This window comes from Dipteris shenzhenensis, chromosome 1 (genome assembly GCF_047967505.1).
Source record: "Dipteris shenzhenensis isolate YYH24624 ecotype China chromosome 1, Dip_SZ_1.0, whole genome shotgun sequence".
Lineage (NCBI taxonomy): Eukaryota > Viridiplantae > Streptophyta > Polypodiopsida > Gleicheniales > Dipteridaceae > Dipteris > Dipteris shenzhenensis.
The window spans coordinates 51,825,161-51,846,886 of NC_141596.1; the positions used below are offsets into that span (position 1 = coordinate 51,825,161).

General features: G+C 40.0%; 1 protein-coding gene across 1 annotated transcript; it reads left to right on the forward strand.

Annotated features, from left to right (window-relative positions):
• The first annotated feature begins 266 nt into the window (after positions 1–266).
• On the forward strand, positions 267–21,399 carry LOC147906006 (peptidyl-prolyl cis-trans isomerase FKBP42-like). Its single transcript, XM_087383140.1, has 7 exons — positions 267–324; positions 512–688; positions 1,381–1,470; positions 1,647–1,831; positions 2,213–2,334; positions 20,980–21,038; positions 21,200–21,399. Exons 1-7 carry the CDS (start codon positions 267–269, stop codon positions 21,397–21,399), a joined length of 891 nt encoding a protein of 296 aa, XP_087239266.1.
• Positions 21,400–21,726: the final 327 nt, after the last annotated feature.

Consider the following 21,726-nt stretch of genomic DNA (forward strand, 5'->3'; position numbering starts at 1 on the left):
GAGAGCCGGGTGATGATGGCCACGGGGCTCCGAAGGTCATGTTGACAGGCGCAAACCAAGGTTGGGTTGTGATGTGAGCACTCAAGTGAGAGGTGGGTTATGATGTGATGGTCTAACAAGCAAGTACTTAAATGTCTCAAGAGAGTAATGTGGATTGAAGATGCTCTGTGAGCTTGTGTTGCAGCCATGGCTCTCTGACCTTTCATCTTCATCCTCCTCTTGCCTAACTCCCTTCCCCCTTAGCATCCATTGCTCTGCAATTCACCATGAACCAGCAAGCCACTCGCCCAGAAATCCAGCAAGATGAATCAGAGTCCTCCGATGGTTTGCTCTCTCTCTCTCTCTCTCTCCAAGCTCCTTTGCCTGCTCACAGTTCCTTGATTTTCTCTTCAAAGTTTGTCCATCCTGCCTCTACCTGTGCGCTTTGAGCGTTTCTGCCGGCCTGCACGCAGCTGATTGGACACTTCCCGAGTTGCATGAACGCTCATGACAGTTTTCGCTTGTGTTTCAGGCAATGACGACGCAGTCCAAGTTGAGGGCTCCGTTTTTAAAAGCGCCGCTCTCGAGCGAGACGAAGCATTGCCACCCAAAGTCGCGTCGGAACTGGAAGTGCTGCATGAGGGAGTGACAAAACAAATCGTAAAGGAGGGTCATGGAAAGCCTCCTTCGCAACATTCCACTTGCTTTTGTGAGTGCACGTTGAGGTTTATGCAGTGAGATTTACTTCATTGTGAAACTATTTCAACAAGAGGGTACCTCTATAGATCAACGTACAGACAGGATCTTTGTCCAGGGAATGTTATGACCGAGTCTTATAGGAGTAAGCGTGCTTCGCTGTTGGGAATAGATACTTAAGACTGGCAAAATTGATATTTCTTGTATACGACAGAGGCCAACGACTCTCTTTCTCAATCAATGTGTGTCCATCTGTGACTTCTTTTCCCTGGAACAATATAACATCTCCAACGCATCACAACAATGCAGCGATAAAATAATTGACATGGCAAGCTTGCTTTAAGAGGTACTATAATTTGCCAAGGTAGTTGAGCAATCGGCTGAATGCTTTGTGGACTTGTCAAGGCTTTGCATGGAAACTATCATTCTCGGAGACTGGGTCTTCCCATATCTTTAGTTCTTGTCAAAAGTTTAAACTTTCGGGACCATTATATAAAATACAGCCTATTATGAAACATAGAGGTGAAACATCATGCCAGCGTAACAACCCAAGGACAGATTTTACTGTGCTATGATAAGAATATTGCCATTTTTACACTGATGCTTTGTTTCCATTTGCAGTGTAAATGAACTTGGGTTCTGCTTGTTGTGAATTGATAACTTTTGATAACTTGCCTTTACGTCTCTTGTTTTTTGAACTGGCAGTACATTATCGAGCATGGACTGAGATGATCATGCACAAATTTCAGGATACTTTCGAGGAACAGCAACCGATGGAACTGGTCCTGGGGCATGGTGAATCATCAGCCTTAGCTTCCTATCCCTCTAGTATTTTTCCCAGAATTGTTAGAACTACATGTATTTCGCTTATTTGGATGGGTGCATTCACCTTTTACTTTCTTATGTATGCTGCCAAAATTCTCTTAAATTTCAGATGTGACTTTTACAACCTTATCTATTTTTTCTACCAGAGAAGACAGTACATCGAGGTCTCGCTATAGCAGTTGGAAGCATAAAAGCTAGTGAAAGTGCTCTCTTTCACGTTGGTTGGCAACTTGGTTATGGTGAAGAAGGGAATTTTTCCTTCCCTAACGTGCCACCAAAGGCGGACCTTATCTATGAAGTTGAGATGATTGGGTTTGAGGATGGGAAAGAAGTGAGTGTGCAAGTGTACCTTTCCAACTGTGCTCGGAATTCATGCAATCTCTCCTTGGTGTCCTTTTTGATTCATGTACAGTTCTGCAGTGGATTTGTCATGATTCGACCAAGTACATCAGCTTTTTTCCCAATTCCAGTTTATGTTTTAATGCATGACTGTTTGTTGGTGAGGATTGAAAGACGATCTCTGATGTGGAGCTTGAGAGTAGCTTTTTATAGTGTGTGATGTGCATATTTTATAGAGCATGTAGATGACAACATCAAACACTGCACGTGTAACTTGGCAGAGTACCTGTGCATGCAAATGTTTTTAAAAATCTACTTTTTCACGAGAAATTTGTCACGATTAACGAAGCTTATGCTGAAATTATGCATGTAGGAAAAGCCTCGTTCTCAGATGACTGTTGAGGAGCGTATTGAAGCAGCAGATAGGAGAAAGGCAGATGGAAACCAGATTTTCAACGATGACAAGATTGAGGAAGCCATACAGCAGTACGAGATGTTACCTAATCCTTGCCAAAATTTCATGTCCCGAATATCACCAAGAACTTGGTTTCTATTGATCAAATGGTTGAGCAGGGCTTGCAGGGGTCAGATTTAATCCTTATGGATGCTTTGTTGAGGATATGAAAAATAAAGGTCGCTTGATAGCAAAAGGGAAGAAGAAGGGCAGGATGTTTATGTTGGGGATGCAGACATGCTTGAATTGAGTGCAGCAATGTTTGCACATGGGACTGGTGTAGTCGTAGATATAAATATCTGGCATAAACGCATTGGTCATGTTAATGTACAATGACTTAAATTAATGTAGGCCCAGAATATTGTTGCAAGATTGCCTAAGTTCAAGGCTGCAGAAATGCATAAGGTATGTGAAGCCTGTCAATTTGGAAAATAGGCAAGGAAACCATTTCCTAGACATGTTCAAGAGAGTAAGAGGCTATTGGAATTAATCCACTCTGATGTGTGGACTACTAAAGCTGCATCTATTGGAGGCTGTCATTATTTTGGCACTTTTATTGATGACTACAGCAGAAAAGTTTGGGTGTATTTTATAAAAAAGAAAAGTGAAGTGTTTGGGCATTTCAAAGCTTTTAAAGCTATGGTTGAGAAAGAAACAGGCCTGCAAATGAAATGCCTAAGGTCAGATGGAGGGGGAGAGTACCTATCAAATGAGTTTGCAAGGTTCCTGTAGGAGCATGGCATAAAGCATCAATATTCATGCAGTCATACCCCACATCAAAATGGACTTGCAGAAAGGAAAAACAGGCATATTGGAGAGGTATCTCGTGCCATGCTTAACGAAAAAGACCTGCCATATTATTATTGGGCTGAAGCAGTTGCTACAGCAGTCTACATAATGAACAGGATTCCCACTGCGGCAATACATGGCATGACGCCAGAGGAGAGGTATACTAGTAGGAAACTAGATATTTATCATTTGAAAGTTTTTGGTTGCATTGCCTATGTTCATGTGCCAGATGAGTTGAGATCCAAGTTGGATCCAAAAGCTGGAAAGTGCACACGAATTTGAGGGAGGGGGGCGGGGGAATTCCACACGAATTTGGGCCCACCATGGAGAAGGAAGAGGGTAGGGGGACCATCCAAAAGTTTAAGGGGATGAGTCAATGCCCCAAGAGGTGGTGCAGGCAAGAGGGATGCAAGTGGAAGGTAGTGGGGCCCAAGGGAGGTCTATCCACCAATGAGAGACCAATATAGAATCCTTGATTCTTTTATGTATGCATAGGTGAAATAGATATGTCTTATTTTCTAGTGTTGAGATTATAATATATTATCATATTTATATGTTAAAGTGCTATAAGTTAACTAATCATATCAATTAACACATTTCAAGTGTTGATAACATGCATTGATCATAGTTATGAAAAATAATTTACTCATATAGATCATCTCTTGCCATTTGTGTTTATGCACTAGATGAAGATATTTCTACATTTTTAAACTTGTTATATATATTCACACTAGAAGAGGGCTTAGATGTGGTATTATATGGAAGCAATGAAGTGGCATCTTTTGGATGAATACATATTGATGCTCTCATACTTGTGTGCCATTTTTAATGTTGTTTGTGATGAGAATAGTTTTGTAGTGATAAAATTACCAACCATTTGTGTATAAAAAACAATTTGTGATCAAGATGAAATCATACCCAAGGCTTACCTACTTGATATTAGACAACCAAATCTAAAGGAGTAAAATTCGAGCCATTTCCTTGCTCGAGAGAAGTGTTAGCAATAGGTGAATTCAAAGGCTATATTCAAAATTTTCTTTATATGGACCATGGTAGATGTAATTAAGCTAATGTGATAAGGCATCACTCAAAATTTGCAATGCAGTATAGTTCATATTTATATGTTTAGAGTACTATTAAATGGGCTTTCTTGACATCACCTAGGCATAGGTAGTTATTTACCAGAAGAAAAGGATTGCACAAAAGGGCTCTGCATCATTAAATTCAAGCATGTATGGAGAGCATAAATTACTGACATGGGCATGGGTATTGAGGACGAACATTTTTTATGTGTAAGTTTATTGTTCTTAACACTTAAGAGATTTCTTGTGTTGAATGTGAGTACAACTTAACGTTACTGGTCAGTATAAAACTATGTTGAGAAAGCACAAGGGAAAATAAATGAAGAGGTTAGTGGGATAAATTATCCAATAATAGGGATTCAAGATATTAGTGGGATTTCTCTCAATGCTCTCTCTATATTGGAGGATATAGATGGTAGAATAGCTACTAGTGAAGGAGAATGAGTTTAACTACATAAATGGTCAGAGGCTTTTGGTGATTATTTGACTTAACCAAATACCCATATGTAATCAAGGTATCAATGAAGAACAAGACTATTACATACTAGAGCATTTGGGTAGATGTGAAATATAACATGTTACATTAAATTCATGGGAATTTGGACGAGTTTAAATGATGAAGAATCCCCACAAGCATTTTTAATTGATATTTGTCATGTATTTTGATGGTAATATGACATTTATTGGTGGTAGCTTGTCCTACACTTCCTAATGCAATCTTGTCAATCATCACATTTTCATTTAATATTCATGCTAATTTAAGGCAAAATTTATGCTCATCAATTGTGCATTAATGCAAAATTTTTAAAATTATCTAAAGACATCTCATGGCATAAAAAATCCAAAGTTTTCACAAAATTCTCCCATACCTTTGGATGTTGGACACTGGCACTAGAGCAAGCTGCAAGGTAGTATGAGGTGTTGCTCGTGATATCAAAATGTTAGAGAGATTAAAGAGTAATATTTGAGGCTTGGTGTGAGTTTGAGGGTGGAGAGCCAAGACTTGAGAGCAATTGAAATTCTAGAGTTGAGACTCAAGAAGATAAGAACTACAATATAGAACCACTAATTTTCAAACATTATCATGATGACTGCTAGTGACAAACTTGAATGAATGTTTAGTTTTTTATGGTTATCTACAAGTAACATGCCAACAACTAGCTAGAGCCTAGAATCTAAACTCAAGCTATTTATGAATATATATTCTGGCCAAATTTTAAAGTATCTAGATTTTTTAAATAAAAATTTGGTGAACTTTCATGGAAATTATTTATAAATTTAGAATCTTAAAGCCTAATATTATCTCTTTTTCTAAATTTAGTTCCAATCTTGGCATATATACTGAGCTTTTGTTTTTATAGGAGAAAAAACTTTCAACTTTTTCTTAATAATGAAACCAATGTAAAAAATATATCTAGATGATTATATAAAATATATCACTAGTAAATCTCGAGACAATTTTGATAATTGTTATTGACACTAACAAATTGTAAAATACCTTTTAGGATAAATTCTTTGCACATTTTAGGTCAAACATTAGTTTGACTTTGTTTGCAAGATATGCTTTATGCTTTATCCTTCTCTTTGTTCCCCTATATTTCCTTGCAGACTTCAATTCCTAGATTTGTTTGACTTTGCAATGATATATTGTTTGTATGCTACATTTCTTCATGTGGCTACAATTCTATACACTACATTCCTTGCTCTTAGATTCCTTCTCAAACCTGCAAACTCATGCAATGGATACCTTTCATTTCCTACTGATACAAATCTAGCTTCTACTCATAATTGGGCTACAAACTATAGCTCCTACATCCATTTACTCTTGTGAGGGTAGCTTGTTTGTATGTTGCATCTCTTCATTTGGTTAAAATTTCATACAATGCATTCCTTAGCTCTTAGATTATTTCTCAAGCATGAAAACTAGAGCAATGGATATCTTTTGTATCCTATTGATACGAATCTAGATCCTGCTCATATAAGTTGAGCTAAAAGAAAATTACCTAATGGATAATGTTAGGTAATGTCATTCATGCTAAGTGAGTGATGAAGAATGAACTTGAAGCAAAGTCAGTAACATATCGTAATGCTGGTCATATCTCATCCAATCAAGACATCCAATCAAGAAGCGAAAGATACAAGGTACTTCTCAGCAACAATAGACTCAATCTAGACTCAAATTCTCATTGACTCTATGGGAAATAGATGCTTCAATGTGGGGGACAAAGCCAAAGGGAGATAGGGATATTGGGGAATATACTATTGGAATCAGATTGATAATAATGGAATTGTGAATCGAGCACTACATTTTTTTTCAATGGTGCCTAAAGTCCCTTTCTAAAAAATTCAAACTTTCGGGCTTTGAAAAATCATATCTCATCAATAAGATACTTTTTCAGAAAAATGTGATCCAAACTTATACACAAGAGCTTTAAAAGATGCAGGAAAATTGCACTGTCAACAATCTAGAGAGGCAATTTTTTTGTCCTAATGGTCATGCTGGCAAGGAAAATTTGACCTGACACTCTATATTAAGTAATGTTTTATTTAGAAGGCATAACTACAAAAGGTACAAGCTTTATACCTTTAAAGATAGAAAGGACAAAGAGACACATAGTGAAGGTGGAGCACACATGAAATTAGAGGAGGACTCCTTGGGAGGCAAATGAATTAAAACTAAAACAAAGAATTGGAAGGCCACGTTCAAAAAAGCATCCTAATTGAACATTTCAAATTTCTCCTCTGAATAACTAAAACCTCTCCTTAATAGATAAATGAGATAAATTATTTATGAATTTAGAAAATACATACACGTACTAGGAACTAACAATGCATGACCAAGCCTATCCATAATCTTTTAAAATTGAATTTCTATTGATTATAATAAATAACAAAATTATTGCATAAAGTATTATTAACAAAAATGAAACTAAGGTTTGCAAAAGTTACTAAGAATACACACTAGAAGTACTTAAGTAAACTCATTTTTCAAAATTGTATATCAAAGCATGCATAACAAAAGATTGATGTGAGACTAGAAATTAAGATATGTGGTTATTGTTAGATATAAATGCTCCACTCTCGTGTAACGACGCGGGAACCAGCTAACTCTACTTGTAAGCCCCCCATATGAGGAGAAGGCATTTGAGTAACTCGGTTATCCGGTAGGTCCTGGTTTGGACACCAGATGGGGGCCATGTGTGGCCTAATGGCCGAACGGCTTCAGATAGAGTTGGCACACCACCAACTAGGCTACATGCAAGTGCCGGAAGGCATCCCTTGACTGACCGCACTGAGGGTAGACGGAGCATTTCCCGGGGCAGCCCACTCTCGCGTTGCGGGGCCTGTTTGGAACCTCAGATGATCTCGGATGGCGAACGGAGACCCGTAGGTTAGTTCCTCTATTTTGCTCACCGGTTCTATCATATGGTCAGTGGCCTATTTCGGAACCGACCCCCAGTCGACCGTTTTGGGCAGATTGGGTCGGTCACACAATTGAGCCTAACCGACTACGACTGGTGGCTATATAAGAGCAAGCCCGTGAAGCCCATTTCATCATTAGCTACAGCAACCCTGATTCCTTAGCATCCAGCCTCCGTCTTCTATTGTTTCCAGCACGCCATCGAAGCTTCTTTCACAGAAGCGCACGGTTGGGAGGCAGCGACATCTATTGTATCAGTTCTACAGTAATCAAATTTTTGATTCTCCATACTATCTTGTTTTCTCTCTTGTGTACGAGATCCTGTTATCTGTTGTGAGTACAGACATTGTATTATTTTCTTACATGGTATCAGAGCCTGGACTCTAGCAAGAAGATTTGGTAGTGTGTTTCTATTTGCGAGAAGATTGTAAGAGATGGCCCAGCCCGCAAGACTGCGAATCCCACCGTTCGGCGAAGCAAAAAGTTGGACGGCTCTAACTATCCACTCTGGAAGTTCAAGATGAAGACCATCCTAAGCGCATACGAGCTTTGGGACACTGCTACTAGGGTGGATGTGAGGCCGGTTGCGAGATTGGATCCAGCCAATGCAGGACAACATATAGTACCAACTGCGGATGAAATTCTCGCGTGGACAAGAAGAAATGCAGATGCACTGTGTTCTATTGTCTGCAGTGTTAGTGATTCCGTCATGGCGTTAATTCAACATGTCACCACAATAGAGGAGGCATGGACGGTCTTGAAAAATCAGTACGAGACCACGAATCAGACGCGGATTCAGAATCTAGAGACTTAACTCGTGAACGAGAAGTTGTCTGAGTCTGAAACGGCAGAGAAGTTCATCACCAGGGTGAAGAATCTGCGCGATCAGATGACTGCGATTGGCATCACCATCACCAGCGAGAATCTAGCACGAAGGTGCATACGGATTCTCCCACCAAAGTACGATGGTCTTGTTACAGCGTTGAATACGCATAATAGAAATCCGCCCCTCAACTTTGAGGATTTCAGCGCAATGCTTCTGGAGGAGGAGATGCATCAGAAGACGAGGACTGGAGAAGATTCAGCTTTCTAGACCGGATCAAAGAAAGGTAAGGGTAAGGACTCTGGTAACCCATCTTCTTCTGATGATAAAAAGAGAAAGAAGAAGATCAAGTGCTTCTATTGCAACAAGGCAGGGCACAAGCAGAATGAGTGTCGAAAGAAGATTGCAGATGAGAAGAATGGAGTAAAGAAAGAGTCGAGCAACAACGTGCAGGCAGTACCAGTAGAGCTGTGAGCTTTGAGTTTTGGTGATATTTCGTCACAATTGAGGAGATTTGCATGGATGCAGTTCATGTATCTATGGATGAACCGTGGATCATTGACAGTGGTGCATCGTGCCACATGACCAGTCGGAAGGATTGGTATACCTCTCTACAGCCGGTAGGGAATGACATCCTGGTAGCAGTCGGAAATGATGCAAAATGTCCAGCAAAAGGAAAAGGTACGATTGCTCTCAAGTCAAATGGAGTTGTAAAACAGTTGTCCGATGTTCTTTATGTGCCAGATATCAAGAGGAACTTGTTGTCCATTTCTACGATCATGGATCGAGACCTCAAAGTTCAATTCCATAAGAATGGTGCACAGATCCTGGATATTCAAGGAAAGGTCGTTGGTAAAGGTACACGGCGCAACAACATTTATGAACTCTCAGCTTTCAGTGCTCGAGCGGATGTGAAGAACACTAAGTTGTAGCATGAGAGGTTTGGTCATCTAAACCTTAGTTCTTTGAAGGAGATGCATAAAAGTGGAATGATTGCAGACCTACCAGAAATTTCAGATCTGCCCAATGTATGTGAAGCTTGCATGATGGGCAAGCAGCATCGGCATCCCTTTGCTAAAGAGGCCAGCAGGGCAAAGGCTCCTCTAGAGCTCGTTCACACGGACCTCTGTGGAAAGATGGAGGCGGAAGCTTTGGGTGGTTCCTACTACTTCATGACGCTGATCGACGACTACAGTAGAAGGATATGGATATACTTCCTGAAGACTAAAGATGAGGCTTTTAGTAGGTTCAAGGAATGGCATGTAATGAAGAAAGAAACAGGGAGGAAGGTGAAGAAGTTGAGATCAGACAGAGGTGGAGAGTTCACATCGACTGAATTCGAAAGTTACTGCAAAAGTCACGGAATCAAGAGGCAGAAACCCTCGCCACATACATCACAGCAAAATGGAGTAGCAGAACGCAAGATGCGCGTCATCTGTGAAATGGGCCGGAGTATGATGAAAGGGAAAGATTTGCCAAAGACTTTCTAGGCTAAAGCATGTAACACTGTAGTTTACATCCTGAATCATAGCTACACGAAGGCTGTGAATGGGATGACTCCACTGCAAGCCTTTTCTGGTAAGAAACCTTCAGGTGCACATTTCAGAGTTTTTGGATGTGACTGTTTTGTGCATGTCCCTGATGCTATCAGGACCAAATGGGAACCGAAGAGCCGAAAGTGTATTTTCTTGGGCTACAGTGAAGAGGCGAAGGGTTACCATCTCTATAACCCTATTACCAAGAAGGTAATTGTAAGTCGTGATGTGGTCTTCTCAGAACAGCCGCATCAATTGGAGGAGGATGCTTCCTTCCCAAACAACCAGGACTAGGATATCCAGTACCGCCACCAATAGCAGACCAAAATCCCACAACGGTGCTTGGGAGGATTCAAGACAAAGAAGATGAAGAAGAGCCTATAGAACCACAATGGCAACGGCCATTCTCGAAGTGGGTTAAGCAGCTTTTGGATGGTAGAGAACCTCCAACCATTGAGGAGGAACCATCTGAACACTACTAGTCCAAGAGATTAGAGGAGCAAAGAAGGGCGCAGGAACACTTGGTCAACTATGCTTTGATGACAGAAGTGATCCGTGTTGATGAACTCAAGTGTCTTGAAGAGGCACAGGGCGATGAGGGGACGAGCATTTTCCGAGCGAAATCTTGCGAGCGTCCGAGCGAAGGAAAAAAAAAGCTTCCAACTATGCAAAAATATGACAAAAATGGATCATAAGAAAACATAGTTTCACTTAGAAATATGAAAAGTATTATAGGAATGCCTATTTTATACACGAATATTTATGTGAATCTTTTGGAATGGTGAGAACATAATGGGATGGCTTTTGAAGAAACCCACATGTAGAGTAGACTTCTCTATGAAAATTCCCTTATGATCCTTCTTACAACTTTTTACTTAATAGGGGGTGACATTGAAAAACCTCTCTCAACCTATCTTCATGAAAGGGTTTCTCCAAAGTAAACTCATTGAAGCAAGCCATCAAAGTAGTTTCGCCAGTGAAACCCCTTTGAACAAGGTCTTTCAAGGTAGTTTCGCTGGCGAAACTACCTTGGACAGCACTTTTAAAAGTGACATAACTTTCACATCCAATGTCCAAATATAGTCATTCAGCCACTCAAATTGATCGGAAAACCCCATTTGAGCACATCTATGGGGTTATATTTTGGAAAACCTTGCATATATAGTATTAAATATTACATGTATTTTATGAGAGTGATATATAAGCCCAAGTTAATACTTATTTATAGTAATTTAAACTTCGGTAGAAACATGTCCATAAATATCTTGTTATTAATACTATAAAAACACTTGAAAGATATTGACATATGATATAAATGTGTTTAATAAGTAATTATTTATGTATAATATTATGATATTGAGAGTGATTATGAGGGACGTTTCTTAAATTAATTATTTTTCAATACTTTTTTAAGGTAATAACAAGGGTACAAAGGGATATCTATGAATAAGAAGATTTATGTTATGTAGAAAGGAATAGGTGACTAGTCTGTATAATTTTATGATAAAGGGATCTAGTTCTAATAAAGATAAAAGTGTAAAAACCATGTTTCCTAAAGAAATACTATTTTTAAAATCTCTTGAAAAACACGCTCGTATAAACCTGCTCATAGGTTTTTGCTCGTAAAATTGACGCATCCGGGCGATGATAGGTGGATGGAGGCTATGCAATCAGAGTATGGATCCATAATGAAGAACAACACTTGGGACCTTGTGGATCGACCACCAAAACGCAAGGTAATCGAAACCAAGTGGGTGTACAAGACCAAGTACAAGTTTGACAGCACGTTGGATAAGTACAAGGATCGGCTCATGGCAAAAGGATTTGCACAGGTACATGGTTTTGATTATCAAGATACTTTTGCTCCCACAGCTCGACTAACCACAATTCGCAGTGTTTTGGCTTTAGCTGCCTAGGGAAGTTGGCCCGTGTTTCAAATGGATGTGAAATCCGCCTTTCTGAATGGAGATCTCAAGGAGGAGATATACGTGGAACAACCACTAGGTTTTGAGATCCCCGGTTCAGAAGGTAAAGTCTGCAAACTAAAGAAGGCACTTTACGGGTTGAAACAGGCTCCACGAGTGTGGTACTAGTGAATTGATGCCTACTTTCTGCAAAACGGGTTTAGGAGGAGCCCATCTACTGCAAATTTGTATATCTTCAGAGAAGGAGGCAGGTGTATGATCGTGGTCCTTTATGTGGACGACCTTGTCATAATAGGGAACCATGAAGAGAAGATCTCGCAGACGAAGCATTTGCTAGGAAGAGAGTTTGAAATGACAGACCTCGGACTGATGCATTTCTGTTTGGGGATTGAAGTTTGGCAGGAGCCGAAACAGATCTTCATTTCACAGCTGAAGTATGCTGGAGAGATACTGAAGGCATTTGGCATGGCTGAGTGCAAGACAGTTGGTACCCCTATGGAGGTTGACACGAAGCTCTCAAACGAGGATTCATCACCATTGGTGGACGAAGCGAAGTACAGAAGGCTTGTGGGCAGCTTGATTTACCTGTGCAACACACGGCCGAACATCAATTTTGCGACTGGTGTACTAAGCAGGTTTTCCAATAAGCCCCGGGAGAACCATTGGAGGGCAAGGATGCGGTGCTGAAATACATCAAAGGCACACTTGATTATGGCATCACCTATACCAAGGGCAACATCTTGATCGGATTCTGTGACTCGGATTGGTGGGCAGGAGACGTGGACAGCAGGAGATCAGTGACAGGGTACTGTTTCTCACTTGGATCTGGAGTTGTGTCATGGGTCAGCAAGAAGCAACCCACAGTTGCTCTTTCTTCTACCGAGGCTGAGTACAAATCTGCATGCTTTGCTTCTTGCGAGGCAGTGTGGTTGAGGAGGATTTTGGGGGACATGGGTGCAGTGCAGAAGAACCCGGTGTTCCACGCTCGCACAAAACATATTGAGATTCAATATCACTTTGTATGCGAGCTCATCATGGATGGAGAGGTCGACTTGGTGTACTGTCCTACTACAGAGAATGCTGCGGACATCTTCATGAAGGCTCTTGGAAGAGACTTGCTGGAGAGGCATCTTCATCGACTTGGCATTGGGCCGAAAAAGTAAGTTCACTTGCGGGTGGACATTGAGGGGGGGTGTTAGATATCAATGCTCCACTCTCGTGTAACTATGCGGGAACCAGCTAACTCTACTTGTAAGCCCCCCATATGAGGAGAAGGCATTTGAGTAGCTCGGTTATCCGGTAGGTCCTGGTTTGGACACCAGATGGGGGCCATGTGTGGCCTGATGGCTGGATGGCTTCAGATAGAGTTCGTATACTGCCAACTAGGCTACATGCAAGTGCGGGAAGGCATCCCTTGATTGACCGCACTGAGAGTAGACAGAGCATTTCTCGAGGTAGCCCACTCTCGGGTTGCGGGGCCCGTTTGGAGCCTCAGATGATCTCGGCTGAACGGAGACCGTAGGTTAGTGCCTCTGTTTTGCGCACCGGTTCTATCATATGGTCGGTGGCCTATTTCGGGACCGACCCCCAGTCGACCGTTTTGGGCGGATTGGGTCAGTCACCCAATTGAGCCTAACCAACTATGACTGGTGGCTATATAAGAGCAAGCTCGTAAAGCCCATTTCATCACTGGCTATAGCAACCCTGATTCTTTAGCATCCAGCCTCCGTCTTCTACTGTTTCCAGCACGCCATCGAAGCTTCTTTCACAGGAGTGCACGGTTGGGAGGCAACGCCATCTATTGTATCAGTTCTACAATAATCAAAATTTTGATTCTCCATACTATCTTGTTTTCTCTCTTGCATACAAGATCCTGTTATCTGTTGAGCACAGACATTGTATTATTTTCTTACAGTTATACCTTAACATACTTCTTGTGATTTGGCATGATGAGAGTCTTTTCTTTCAAAGTCATGCTCTCTTTTAGTAGCTTTCAAAGTTTATTTTTATTGATTATTAAAATATACAAAACTAGTGCGTAATTTTTTTATTAAAACATTATTGGAAAAAGTAGAACTACGGTTTGATAGCAATCATTTACAATAGTCACAAGAGATACTTAAGGAAAATCATTTTTCAAAAATACCATGGATGGTTTATATAAATGGTAGTGTTGTAATAAGTAATATTTTTTCCCACATGGAGGATGTCTAGCTTCCTTAATATATTTTTCACAAGCCTTGAAAATTACTTCATTAGATAGTTGTTAATAAAACTCTATTGTTGCTCTTGTTGTAGATGATTTATCATGATAGTTTTTGACATTACCGTTTGTGAATTGGTCAGAGCCATCCTTGTTTTGGTAGTTGTTGATTGCACTATTTCATGAACTCATTTAGTTTTTCATAGGAATGGAGCCCTCAAATGTACGCACTTGGCTCCTCACGTGTGTTATTTGTTAGCTTCATCTGGGATGTTTGTAAGTAGCATGGGATATGTTTGTAGCTCTTTATTTGTCTAGGATCACTTCCAGGATTCTCACACTGAGAAACCAAATCAACCAAAGTTTCTACAACAGCAATGAAACTGATCATGCTTATGTACTCAAGATCAAGGATTACAACAATCAACTCGCACAAGCAAGAGGAGAGACCATGAATCCCATAGAAATAGTTCAAGTCATTCTAAATAGGCTAGGAAAGGGATACAAGAATCTAGTCTAGAGTATTACCATTTAATGACAAATTCCAACAATTGAAGAGCTACAATGAGTGTTACTTGGTGAAGAACTCATGAGGCAAGCCATTCATGTTCACAAAGGTCATTCCAATGATCAAGCATTCACATCCTTAGATAGAAGCAGAGGCAGAGGCACAAGTAGAGGTAGATCATTTCAGCAAAGTGGTCATCATCAACAATAAAGTCATCAGCAAAGTTAGCATCCTCAACAACATCAACGTTAAAATCCAAGTTCATTCCAATAGAGGAAGATACCAAGAATGAGGGAATGCATCCACCACCATATAAAGCATTCAATGCAAAAACTGTCATAAGTTTGGACACTATGAAAGAGATTGCTGCAAGAAGCAATACGACCAAGGCGGTCAATCTAGCAACAATTGAGGGAATTTTTGAGGAAGAGAAAATCATCATGGTGGACATTCAAGTCACAATCATTATGCCAATGAACGTGAGAATATGTTTCTTGCAAGCAAGGACATGCAGAAGACTGAAACAATATATCTTGACATTGATTGCAATTCAAAAGGGGAATGCAGTTATAACGTTGATCAAGAATATCAAAATCCTTGGTACATAGATAGTGCCACACTCGAGGGGATCATTCATCATATGTAACCCTATCACATGAGTTCAATAGAATGATATTTTTAATATCTAAATTTTACAAAAATTAATTTACATAAGGGAGTTTTTAAATGAATTTGAAAAAATTGACAGGTTTGTATAGAAAAAGGGTATATTTTATTAATGGAAAAATTACAAATAAAGGATTTTACAAATAGGCCTTGAACGCACGTGATATAGAGGGTTTACACATAGTGATCCCCCCCGAGGTGGCGCATCATCTCATATGACAAAACATCAAGAATGGATCACAGAGATGAAACCATTAGGAGGACAGAAGAACGGTATCTACACTACAGATAACACACCAAATCCAATTCAAGGGAAAGGCATTATCCCTATGAATAATTTCAGTGGTACGAAAGGATTGGTGAAAGATTTACTCTATGTTTCGAAAGGGTTTCGAAGCTCAACAAGAACCTCTTATCATTTGGTGAAATGACAAAACACAACTATTGAGTCATCTTTTATGGAGATGAATGCACGATTAGAGGCAAATTCAAAGGATATCAGCTAGTAGGAAAAGTAGTCAAGGAAGGATGCTTGTTCAGAATGCTAGCTTCAGTACCAAGTTTGCATGCTATGTCAGTTCAATTGCAACAATAGATGCCACTTTCCGCAATATGGCACAAGAGATATGGACATGTCAATTTCAAAAGCTTGAAAGAGCTCGAAAATTAGAATATGGCAATTGGAATTTTGAAACTTTAGTTTCTTGGAAAAGTTTGCGAAGCATGCTGCTTTGGTAAACAAAAGCGAACCAATTTTGGTAGAAGCACCTCTAAAGCACGAGGTATTCTTAATTTGATTCAGACAAATATATGGGGTCATGCCTAGACCCGCAGCATCAATGGTTCACTTTACTATTTGACTTTCATCGATGACCACAGTAGATATTATTGGGTCTACTTTCTGAAAGAGAAATCTGAAGTCTTTTCCAAATTTTAAGAATTCAAAGCCATGGTAGAAAACCAGACATGCAGAAAGATCAAAGTCATGAGATCAGATAGAGGAGGTGAATACATATCTTCAGCATTCATGAATTTTTGCAGAAGTAATGACATTCAAAGACAATTTACTTATGGAGATACTCCTCATCAAAATGCAAGAGCTAAAAGGAAGAATGGTACTTTAGCAAATAGTGCTAGAGCAATGCTCAGGGAGTGGCTGCAATCTTGCAATGTGCCACATGAAAATTCTTCAAGAGATTGTCAACATAGTTTAGCTGATTCATGAAGGTGCTGTCTAAGTCTCTTCAGAACTCAATTCCAAGACCAAGATCTTTCATGTCGAACTCTAAAGATAAGTCTTGTTTCAACTTTTTGATGCTATCATTACTTCCGATCACAATTAGTTTATCTATGTACAAAAATGCATTAATAATTTCTTCCCCTTAAACTTTTGTAGTAGAGAGTATGATCTGCATTGGATTTCATGTATCCCAAATTAGCAAAATACTTGTCGATTCTGTTGTACCAACTTTTGGGTGCTTGCTTTAAGCCATAGAGACTTTTCTTGAGATTGCAAACCTGATTGTCTTTTCCTAGTCCAAAATAACTTGCTGGTTGTTGCATGTAGACTTCTTCATCTAGGTAACCACTGAGAAAAGAATTCTTGACATGTACATGGTACACATTCCTTCTATTGAGTATCGCTAGTGATATCAAGAACCATGTGGAATCCATCTTTGCTACTAGAGCATAAGTCTCATCATAGTCTTGACCATATTGCTATGCAAATCCTTTTGCAACTAGTCTCAATGCTTCCATCTGGATTGTACTTTACTTTATAAACCCATTTGTTTGCTATGGCCTTCTTTCCTGGTGGAAGGTCACATAACTCCCAAGTGTTGTTTTTGTGCAAAGCTTCTATTTCTTCATTCATAGTAGTTTTCCATTCTGGCTTGTCAACTACGTCTTCGAAGTACATTGGCTCTTCGGTAGCCATGATGGTATTCATAAGAGAATCATTGGTAGCTTTGATCTAAATAGCTTTGCCTTTCTAATAATATGTCAATCTGGCTGGTGGTCTCTTTCTCTAGTAGACTGTCTACATTGTTGTTTCCCTTCTCGGGGTGTCTCTGGCAATTCTTGCTCTTCTTCATCAACCTTTTCTGTAGGTGACTAAGTAATCGATGTGTCGATATCCTGAGAATTTGATGTTTTGCATTTTGATTCCTCATCAAAGATTACATCTTTGGAGATAATGACCTTGTTGATGGGATCGTACAGCTTGTATACTTTTCTTTCTTCACTATAGCCAACCATGATGCATTTGCATGACTTCACATCCAATTTTTTGCAATGATCATCATGTATGTGGGCATATTCTATGCAACCAAATATGCGGATATGACCAATGTGTGGCTTGTGTCCACTGAATGCTGGAACAGAGTTTGAAACTTAAAAAATGTTTTTAAAAGCCTACCATCAATGACAAGTACTATAGACAGCTCATCGAATCTCTTATATATCTGACTATCACACGACTAGATATTTGTTATGCAATAAGTTCACTTGCACAGTTTATGGCAAATCCAAAACAGTCTCACTGGAATATAGCCAAAAGAGTCTTGAGATACTTCAGAGGTACAAGATAGTTTGGAATAGAATACAGAGAAGTCATCCAATGTTGCATAGATACAGTGACAATGACTATACCGGAGATCATGAGACTAGGAGATCCACACAAGGATATGCAGTTTTCCTCAGTCAAGGTGCTATATCATGGTTTTTAAACAAATGGCCAACTGTTTCTTTGTCTTCAATAGAAGCAGAATATAGAGCACTCACTACAGGTGCATGTGAAGCTATATGGCTCAGAAGACTATTGTTAGAAACATATTACTTTGATGAATCAAAGCCAATAACAATATACTATGATAATCAATCGGCTCAAGTATTGGCCAAGAATCTAGTATATCACTCCAAGACAAAGCACATTGATGTCAAAGAGCACTTCATCAGAGAAAGAGTGTTACTTGGTGACATCATAGTACAACATTGTGGTAGTAAAGAAAATGTTGCAAACATCTTTACCAAGCCACTTGGCAAATATCTTTTTGAGAAGCACTGAGGAGCTCTTGGTTTGATGCAAAGGAAGTACATTCCCATTAAAGGGGTGTGATGGGATGTAATGCTCAGTCCTTCTTCGATCCCCCAGAATCATCATCTTGAGGGAAGGCCTACTTCATGATGTTGATCTTGAGGGAACGTGTTGAGAAACCATCTCAACATCATGTGTTCAATATTGTGCATAGCACTAACACATAGAGTGCTATAAAATAAAGGGTTAGATGCCCTAACTCTAACCCTAAAAGGATTTGTATATATTATATATTTCCAACGAAATCTACGGTATAGTTAGTCATCAAATTGTTAGACATGTGCATCTGGATCATTGCGAACTCTCCCCTGAAACTTGGTGTACTTCACGTTTACTATGCTACCATCGTGACTGGATTGATCAGAGCAACCAGAACAATTAGTACCTATGGAATTAGCCCTCCTCTTGTCATCAGAGATGGCGGAGTGATGAACAAACCTTGTACCACTGATGAGACATGCCCTATTGTTGGTGAAGATGGCTCGCTCAGCACGCACCGACCCCATTCGAAAGGGACGAATGGCATCGTTCGCACTCATCTATCGAATAAGGTGCCCTCGCATGCTCTTGCAGGGTGCTCTAGTTCAAATTGGGCTTCATTAGGTCCCAAAATGCCGATGCTAGCATCTTGTGGAGTCTGCCAAACATCTCGCTCCACCCATAATTCTCCATCGGTGGAGAGGGACCGCTAGGCTAACGGGGCAGCCTCTTGTCAAAACTAAGGGCTTCAGAGGTCCTTGCGACCTCATTCGGATTTATGCTATGGGTTAATTCTACAATTTGATGGGTCAAACGGTCTCCTTCCACATGAAGCCACAAAATCTAACGAACTAATTCAATGTCAAAATGGTGATCATCAAATAGGGCATGTTGTGGTCGTGTATTCTTTGCAAATAGTTCTTCGAGCACAACGCTGATCTATTGTCACTTCTGGGTCACACGAGCTTGCAGGTAAGCCACCACTGAAACCTCAAGTCGTGGTCATGTCACCTGCCATCCCGCCCGGCAATGCTGACACAAATGGTGCACCATAAAGGTTGATGCACAACCCACATGTAGGAAACTGATGATTAGTTGTGGTGGCCAGTGTGTAATACCCTAAGCTATAGGCGCTATGGAAAGATAAACTGCATGCATACTCATGCACATGTGAATCATACTCAGCACTTAGAAAGACAGGAAAGACACAATGTGTAATCCGAATACGTGAACCTGCATAGAATGATCAAGAGACACCGTTGGTCCCATGGATATACAAAATGGGGTCGCAATCATCGGTCGAAGGGTTGTGGGTACTTGCACCTCTATGAATCTATTGTAACCCCATGATAACCCCACAAACTATCAATGCCTTAACATAATGGGTCGAAGAGGGAGTGCAGGTTTCCCCGCACCTTGCTTCAAGGGTAGAAGACAACATCCTAATTGTATCAAAGAGCAGTTTGTGTGGTTTTGCAATACCTCTGTGGGCCATACCTGGTGTGTTGATTACTCCATCTTGGGTGTGCTTGGTCATTCACTTGGGGTATGGAAGGTCGCAATTGGGACTTAAACACATGAAAAGGAGCACTTGCAACAAGCAGGTTTTGTGCTTGAGGAGGATGATAGTCTACATGTGGAGGGAGCACACGTGCCAAGGAGTGTTGCAGCAATGAGTCATGTTTATGCAGGCCAAAGGGATAACAAGATAGTATAGTGGAGATCAAATTTGAGTAAAGATTTTCAAGAGAGGATTTAGAAGGCTCAGTGTTTGAATGTTGAAATTCTACAAGAGAAAAAAATTATTCCAAATGAAATGCATCTATTTCATGTGCGTACAAAGAGTTCTTTTGCTAAAGGCTTTACATACACAATGACAATATTAGAGTTTCCACGATCATCTTGCAAGGACTTCATGCAACAAGATGCAAAGAAAGGGATGTATATTCTGTGCAAACACATCTACTTTGTCGTCATGGATGTTTTGGGATTGAGTGACAAAGTGCATGAGTTCATGCACCAAGCTGCACTTACAAAGGTTGAATTGCTCCAGGCCTTGGCTTATCATCAAAGCCAAGCAAGTATTAGCAATGGACTTGGTTAAATTTGGAGACCATAGAGGAGACATTTTGCAAAGCTGGTAGTAGGTATTTGGAATATGTGCACACACGGGTGTATTAGCAAATTTTTGGAGACTACTTCATAGAAGCCATACTATAGTTCTAATATATCCACTAAGGATGTTTCCAATCCAATAAAGATGTGAGATAAATCTTTTGATTTGCTTGTACATGTGCAAATCCCTTTGATCTACTTCTTGTCCAAGTATGGTGCTTTTTGTCTGAGAGCAAAGATTTGTATACATGTAATAGGTAGGGCAAGAAACTATTGCTATTTACCTCTAGAGTTGCAAATTCATAGAGAATTTTTGGAAATGGTCAAGTTTTCCAAGCAAACATTTGTTATAATGAAGCAAGATATACATAAAAACTTACACCTGCTTTGCACCAAACCACTATCCATGAATAACGAAAGCGAGGTCCTTCCTGGGCAGGTGTAAACATGGCTATACTTTTTGCCCAAGAGAAAAGGGCTTGACATCAATGATTGCTACTTTTCAAAATTGATAAATGAACTCCAGTGCTAAATTTGAAAGTGTAGGCCCATTCGAACTTTGGTCTCAACTTTGGTCTCGCTCGAACGTAGTCGCTCAAATTCTGGTAATCCCTTGTAGATTCCATTTCTCCCATTTGGAAACACCCACTCAACCCTCTCATGGCCCTAGCTACACATGAATGCATAAATTGATTGAAGTGGTATTTGGGAGAATTTATTGAAGTTGTGTTTGGAATAATTGCATGGGTGTGGCAATTTATTGCAGGTCCCTTTTGCTCAAGGCACTTGCAATATGGCAGAACAACCAAGTTATACACTTTGTTATTATGGGCATACCGCACATCATTCAAAGTCACCATAGGTCTCACACCATTCAAATTGGCAATCAGGATGGAGGCTATCATGCCATTGGAATATGTTGTTCTGAGCCTCTGCATTGCAATCGAAGACAAGCTACTTTTGTAGGAGTCCATGGAGTTTTGACTTGATGGTCTGGAGAAGTTGGAGGAAGATAGGATGGAAAGTTACTACTTGAAATAGGTAGTGCAAGCACAAAGAAAGAGACTTGATTGGACTTGGCATCAAATAATAAATTCTTTAAGAAGGGACACTTGGTCCTACTCTTCAACATCTGCATGGGCCGCATGCAAGGAAGCTGAAGATGCAGTGGTCAAGACCCTTTTGGATCTTTGAGTATTGTGAATCGACTTCTTTCTACTTGGCGTATCTATAGGGATGGTGGGTATTACCATTGCCAATGAACGGGTTCCAATTGCAAAGATATCACCATGA